The sequence below is a fragment of the Oratosquilla oratoria genome, chromosome 21, assembly GCF_046742065.1.
Source record: "Oratosquilla oratoria isolate Oo_2021 chromosome 21, ASM4674206v1, whole genome shotgun sequence".
NCBI classification, from domain to species: domain Eukaryota; kingdom Metazoa; phylum Arthropoda; class Malacostraca; order Stomatopoda; family Squillidae; genus Oratosquilla; species Oratosquilla oratoria.
Window position 1 is genome coordinate 17424842 of NC_134797.1, and position 7699 is coordinate 17432540.

At 41.0% G+C, this 7699-nt stretch overlaps 1 protein-coding gene across 1 annotated transcript in view; it reads right to left on the bottom strand.

Moving 5' to 3' along the window:
* Positions 1–4946: 4946 nt before the first annotated feature.
* Positions 4947–7699, bottom strand: part of LOC143036716 (uncharacterized) — a 3504-nt gene continuing 751 nt past the window's right edge. The window contains exons 3-4 of the mRNA XM_076204351.1: positions 7353–7431; positions 4947–6566 (exon numbers count right to left, since the gene is read on the bottom strand). Coding sequence (XP_076060466.1) covers positions 5497–6566; positions 7353–7431 — 1149 coding nt within the window. The 3' untranslated portion in view covers positions 4947–5496. The remainder of the gene's footprint in view (positions 6567–7352; positions 7432–7699) is intronic.

Genomic DNA, 7699 nt, shown 5'->3' on the forward strand with positions numbered 1-7699 from the left:
TTTTCGACACTCACTGTAACTCAGGACGAAATGAACATGACTTTTCTTATTCAACTTAAGCTAATCTACAGTCATGGTGGTCGAGAATTTTACCATGTTAAAATTATTTTCGACGCTCACTGTGACTCAGGACGAAATTAAAATGACTTTTCCTATTCAACTTAAGCTAATCTACAGTCATGGAGGTCGAGAATTTTACTATGTTAAAAGTATTTTCGACGCTCACTCTGACTCACGACGAAATGAACATGACTTTTCCTATTCAACTTGACACAATCTACAGTCATGGTGGTCGACAATTTTACCATGTTAAAATTATTTTCGACGGTCACTGTGACTCACGACGAAATGAACATGACTTTTCCTATTCAACTTAAGCTAATCTACAGTCATGGTGGTCGAGAAATTTACCATGTTAAAAGTATTTTCGACCCTCATTGTGACTCACGACGAAATGAAGATGACTTTTCCTATTAAACTTAAGCTAATCTACAGTCATGGTGGTCGAGAATTTTACCATATTAAAATTGTCTCAACAGCTCACTGTGACTCAAGACGAAATGAACATGACTTTTCCTATTCAACTTAAGCTAATCTACAGTCATGGTAGTCGAGAATTTTATCATGTTAAAATTGTTCTCGACGCTCACTATGACTCAGGACGAAATGAACATGACTGCCTATTCAACTGAAGCTAATCTACAGTCATGGTGGTCGAGAATTTTACCATGTTAAAATTATTTTCGACGCTTACAGTGACTCACGACGAAATGAACATGACTTTTCCTATTCAACTTAAGCAAATCTAGAGTCATAGTGGTCGAGAATTTTACAATGTTACAATTATTTTCGACGCTCACTGTGACTCTCGACGAAATGAACATGACTTTCCCTCTTCAACTTAAGCTAATCTACAGTCATGGTGGTCGAGAATTTTACCATGTTAAAATTATTTTCGACGCTGACTGTGACTCAGGACGAAATGAACATGACTTTCCCTATTCAACTTAAGCTAATCTACAGTCATGTTGGTCGAGAATTTTACTATGTAAAAATGATTTTCGACGCTCACTGCGACTCAAGACGAAATGAACACGACTTTTCCTATTCAACTTATGCCAATCTACAGTCATGGTGGTCGAGAATTTTACCATGTTAAAATTATTTTCGACGCTTACTGTGACTCAGGACGAAATTAACATCACTTTTCCTATTCAACTTAAGCTAATCTACAGTCATAGTGACTGTGATTCAGGACGAAATGAACATGATTTTCCTATTCAACTTAAGCTAATCTACAGTCATGGTGGTCGAGAATTTGACCATGTTAAAATTATTTTCGACGTTCACTGTGACTCAGGACGTAATGAACATGACTTTTCTTATTCAACTTAAGCTAATCTATAGTCATGGTGCTCAAGAATTTTACCATGTTAAAATTATTTTCGACTCTCACTTTGACTCAGGACGAAATGAACATGACATTTACTATTCAACTTAAGCTAATCTACAGTCATGGTGACTCTGACTCAGGACGAAATAAACATGACTTTTCCTATTCAACTTAATCCAATCTACAGTCATGGTGGTCGAGAGTTTTACCATGTTAAAAGTATTTTCGACGCTCACTGTGACCCAGAACGAAATGAATATGACTTTTCCTATTCAACTTAAGCTAATCTACAGTCATGGTGGTTGAGAGTTTTACCATGTCAGAATTATTTTCGACACACACTGTGACTCAGGACGAAATGAAGATGACTTATCCTGTTCAACTTAAGCTAATCTACAGTCATGGTGGTCGAGAATTTTACCAAGTTAAAATTAATTTCGACATTCACTGTGACTAAGGACGAAATGAACATGACTTTTCCTATTCAACTTAAGTTAATCTACAGTCATGGTGGTCGTCAATTTTACCATGTTGAAATTGTCTCAACAGCTGACTGTGACTCAGGACTAAATGAACATAACTTTTCCTATTCAACTGAAGCTAATCTACAGTCATGGTGGTCGAGAATTTTACCATGTTAAAAGTATTTTCGACGCTCACTTTGACTCAGGGCGAAATGAACATGACTTATCCTATTCAACTTAAGCTAATCTACAGTCATGGTGGTCGAGAATTTTACCACGTAAAAATTATTTTCGATGCTCACTGTGACTCAGGAAGAAATGAACATGACTTTTCCTATTCAACCTAAGCTCATCTAAAGTCATGGTGGTCGAGAATTTTATTATGTTAAAATTGTCTCAAGAGCTCACACTGACTCAGGACGAAATGAACATGACTTTTCCTCTTCAACTTAAGATAGTCTACAGGCATGGTCGAGAATTTTACCATGTTAAAATTATTTTCGACGCTCACTGTGACTCACGACGAGATAAACATGACTTTTCCTATTCAACTTAAACTAATCTACAGTCCTGGTGGTTGAGAATTTTACCATGTTAAAATTATTTTCGACGGTCACTGTGACTCAGGACGAAATGAACATGACTTTTCCTATTTAACTTAAGCTAATCTACAGTCATGGTGGTCGAGAATTTTACCATGTTATTATTATTTTCGACGCTCACTGTAACTCAGGACGAAATGAACATGGCTTTTCCTATTCAAATTAACCTAATCTAAAGTCGTGGTGACTGTGACTCAGGACAAAATGAACATGACTTTTCCTATTCAACTTAAGCTAATCTACAGTCATGGTGGTCAAGAATTTTACCATGTTAAAATTATTTTCGACGCTCACTGTGACTCAGGACAAAATAAACTTGATGTTTCCTATTCAACTTAAGCTAATCTACAGTCATGGTGGTCGAGAATTTTATCATGTTAAAATTATTTTCGACGCTCACTCTGACTCAGGACGAAATGAACATGACTTTTCCTATTTAACTTAAGCAGATCTACAGTCATGGTGGTCGTGAATTTTACCAAGGCAAAATTATTTTCGACGCTCACTGTGACTCACGACGAAATAAACATGACTTTTCCTATTGAACTTAAGCTAATCTACAGTCATGGTGGTCGAGAATTTTACCATGTTAAAATTATTTTCGACGCTCACTGTGACTCAAGACGAAATGAACATGAGATTTTTTGGATTTTGGGTCATTAGCGTCACTTGCTCCGATTTACCCACCATCTCACCCACAGGTCGAGGGCGGCTAGGGCTGCCGTGGAGTCCAATTTGGCACCACTCAGACCAATGGTATGGGTGCCACACGCCAAAAGGTGATTACTGGGTGAGAAGGCCCAAATTTGGAGGGTTGCCACTGCCACGCCCTTGGACTCAAGCTGCTCATGTTTACCTTGCTGTGCACTTTGACCGACTCTCTCTTTATGGGGCAAGTTTGGACCAAATCGGTAACCTTCGAATTTACGGCTAATTTGAGATTTTTTTTTTTAATTTGGGTCATTATGGTCACCTGCTCCCATTTACCCAACATCTCACCCACAGGTCGAGGGCGGCTACGGCTGCCGTGGAGTCCAATTTGACACCACTCAGGCCAACGGTATGGGTGCCAGAGGCCAAAAGGTGATTACTGGGTGAAAAGGCCCAAATTTGGAAGGGTGGCACTCCCATGCCCTTGGACTCAGGCTGCTCATGCTTACCTTGCTGTGCACTTTGACCGACTCTCTCCCTGTGGAGCAGGTTTGGACCAAATCGGTCACCTTCGAATTTTCGTCTAAATTCATGGGGTTAATCCTTTGAGATTTTTTGGATTTTGGGTCATTGTGGTCACTAACTCCGATTTACCCGCCATCTCACGCACAGGTGTAGGGCGGCTAGGGCTGCCGTGAAGTCCAATTTGACACCACTCAGGCGAACGGTATGGGTGCCAGAGGCCAAAGGGGATTACTGGGTGAAAAGGCCCAAATTTGGAGGGGTGCCACTGCCACGCCCTTGGACTCAGGCTTCTCATATTTACATTGCTGTGCACTTTGACCGACTCTCTCCCTGTGGGGCAGGTTTGGACCAAATTGGTCACCTTCAAAATGACCCAAAATCCAAAAAATCTCAAAGGAGAAGAATTTATCCGCAAATTCGAAGGTGACCGATTTGGTCCAAACTTGCCCCACAGGGAGAGGGTCGGTCAAAGTGCACAGCAATGTAAACATGAGAAGACTGAGTCCAAGGGCGTGGCAGTGGCACCCCTCCAAATTTGGTCCTTTTCACCCAGTAATCACCTTTTGGCCTCTGCCACCCATTCCGTTGGCCTGAGTGGTGTCAAATTAGACTCATCGGCAGCCCTAGCCGCCCTCGACCTGTGGGGGAGATGGCGGGTAAATCGAAGTTAGTGACCACAATGACCCAAAATCCAAAAAATCTCAAAGGATTAACCCCATGAATTTAGCCGAAAATTCGAAGGTGACCGATTTGGTCCAAACTTGCCCCACAGGGAGAGAGTCGGTCAAAGTGCACAGCAAGGTAAACATGAGCAGCCTGAGTCCAAGGGCGTGGCAGTGGTCCCCCTTCAAATTTGGGCCTTTTCACCCAGTAATAACCTTTTGCCCTCTAGCACCCATACCGTTGGCCTTTATGACATGATGTAATAAATTTTGTGTTTTCCCAGTCAATACTATGGGAGAGCTGTTTTTGTTGGACCTTTCCCAATTCCTCTACCACCATGTACATATTGTGACCTTTGGTCAATTTTTGTATCCTTTGTACCCTGATGATGTCTTGAATAGACGAAAACGTTCGGTATTCATTTCTTTTATTTTCCAAGTGGTTTCTGCATGTATTGTTGTCACGCGTGCTTAGTGATTTGTTTTGCACACACACACACATACACACATATATATATATATATATATATATATATACATATATATAAATATATATATATATATATATACATAGACATATTCATATACATATACATATGCATATACCGCGGCGAAGGGGTCATTGAGAAGGTTAGTTAGGACGACAGCGAGTCATGCAAGCAAAATTTATTGTTGAAACCTCTACACAGGCTCAAAGGTTGCCATGAGGATTTGTAGTGCTAAGAGTAACTGAAACAAATAAGCATGTGCACTTGAACACGTACACAGGCACGCACATACAAACTATTCATGTCTGTATGAATGTATGTGCGTGTGTTGTACATGTGCTTCCGCTCCGTGTTGGAGACGGTTTCTTCTCTTTTCCTTTTCCCTGTCGTCGTTGTCGGTGATGGGCCCTCAGCTTCACCCCGAAGTGCCGGAGCTCCAAAACATTTGACACAACACATGGTCCAGATCATCTGGGAATCGAACCTGGGTCCTCGTGGTCGTCGGGAGGCGGAGACGAAGATCCGGAGGTTCGCCTTCCCCGAAGAGAAGTTTGAAAAGGAGATCCTGCGCCTCGAGGTCAAGGTTTTGAGGAATGTCAGTTCTTCTTCGAAGGAGAATGGTCGTGGTCGTCTTGGTCTTGATACTTCTTACAGGTCCAGAAATCGCCGCATTCGGCAATCTCTCTAGTAGGCTCTACTAAGACTCTTGCTTTAACTATCATCACTATAATCATCACTCATGCTACTACTACTAAGATCCATACTACTACTATCATTTTCAGCACTGCTTCTTAGATCCCTGTTATTACTATTAGTACGACCATTTCTATCATCATCACTACTACTACTACTAGGATTCATACTACTACTATCACTTTCAGCACTGCTTCTTAGATCCCTGTTATTACTATTAGTACGACCATTTCTATCATCATCACTACTACTACTACTAAGATCCATACTACTACTATCACTTTCAGCACTGCTTCTTAGATCCCTGTTATTACTATTAGTACGACCATTTCTATCATCATCACTACTACTACTACTAAGATCCATACTACTACTATCACTTTCAGCACTGCTTCTTAGATCCCTGTTATTACTATTAGTACGACCATTTCTATCATCATCACTACTACTACTACTAAGATCCATACTACTACTATCACTTTCAGCACTGCTTCTTAGATCCCTGTTATTACTATTAGTACGACCATTTCTATCATCATCACTACTACTACTACTAAGATCCATACTACTACTATCACTTTCAGCACTGCTTCTTAGATCCCTGTTATTACTATTAGTACGACCATTTCTATCATCATCACTACTACTACTACTAGGATTCATACTACTACTATCACTACTAGACCTACGAACACTATCAAGACTATCACTACCACTACCACTACTAGACCTACGAACACTATCAACACTATCACTAAAACCACCACTACCACTACCTCTTCCAAGATCCCTGCTATTACTACTACCATCACTAATACTACTACTTTCATCCATACTACTGCTATCACTATCACCTCTCCTAATACTACTACTTGCACTCATACTACTGCTATCACTATCGCCACTCCTAATACTACTACTTAGACCCATACTACTACTATCACTAACGCCACTACTACTTATCGTACTCGTACTATCGCTATCACTATCACCCCTCCTAATACTACTACCACTGCTATCTCTTTCACTAGACCTAGGTTTCAGTAGGCACTCTCCTTGACACAACGTTATAGTGGAAGATCCTTCATCTGTAAGAGACAAATTAAACATGATACTACGAATACTAATGACATGAAGACGGCGGCGATTTGGTGGCCATCTGGAGCGCCGCCAAAAGCCACATTGGTGATATATACTCAGAGTCTCACCAATGCCCAACCACCTCCCTCCCACAGGGGGGAGCAACGTTCGAGAGGTTGGAAAAAACATTCAAGATCCATAACAACAGCAATACGAGTGGTAATCAGTGTCATAGTATTGGCATAATTGCCAAGACCATCATCCTACAGCGATAGTGGCCCCATTTATTGGACCCTTAATAGGTCTTGCTACATGGCTCTTGTGGTCTGTCCTGACAACAACGGAGGCGGCTAAGGTAATCTTGGAGATTCCCTTGGACTTTGCTCAGGACCGAAAGGGTGACAAAGCAGTTTCCTTCACTCCAGTATGTTCTCTTACTCATCTTATCCTCTTCCTATCTATCAGTCTTACTCCCAGCATGATCTCTTCATTGTTCTCTGCGCTTTCGTCATTGTCCAAATATGTACATCATACGTCGGCCTATATGTACTCACAATGTTTGCCATATGTCTGTACTTGAAAAAGCTGTAACAAGCGAAACGTCGTACCAATAAAGCTTTCGATCTCACACGGTGTTGATTCTAACATGTACACCATAGTTGGCATTATACACTTTTAAACTCTGCGTTTCAGGCAAACATGTATGGAGCTTGACGTGGTATTTCTATATTCACCAAACATTTTCTAACCTACTTTGATACGTCCTACTGATTTCATTTACTTATATACCGTACCTCGCAACATGATGTCGTCCAGCGTTTCCTCCTTGTCCAGTCGGTGCTTTAGGTTGTGTGGAGTGCCCTCGCATCTCATCTGTACGTCCCGGAGCCAAGGAAAGAGGTCAGGGTTATTTCGCTGGCACTTGGGTAGCGGATTATCACAAAAGATAGACATGTTTCAGTAAGATCAGGCGGATAGCGTTGGTGGGGACCAGAGTGGACGAAGCAAAAGAAAAACGCAAATAACACAGGGAAAAGTCCAACCACCGAAAAGACAAACACAAACGGGAGGGAGAAAGTTTGAGTCAGTCTGAAAGGGATATTATTACAATAATAATAACAATGATAATAATAATGATAAT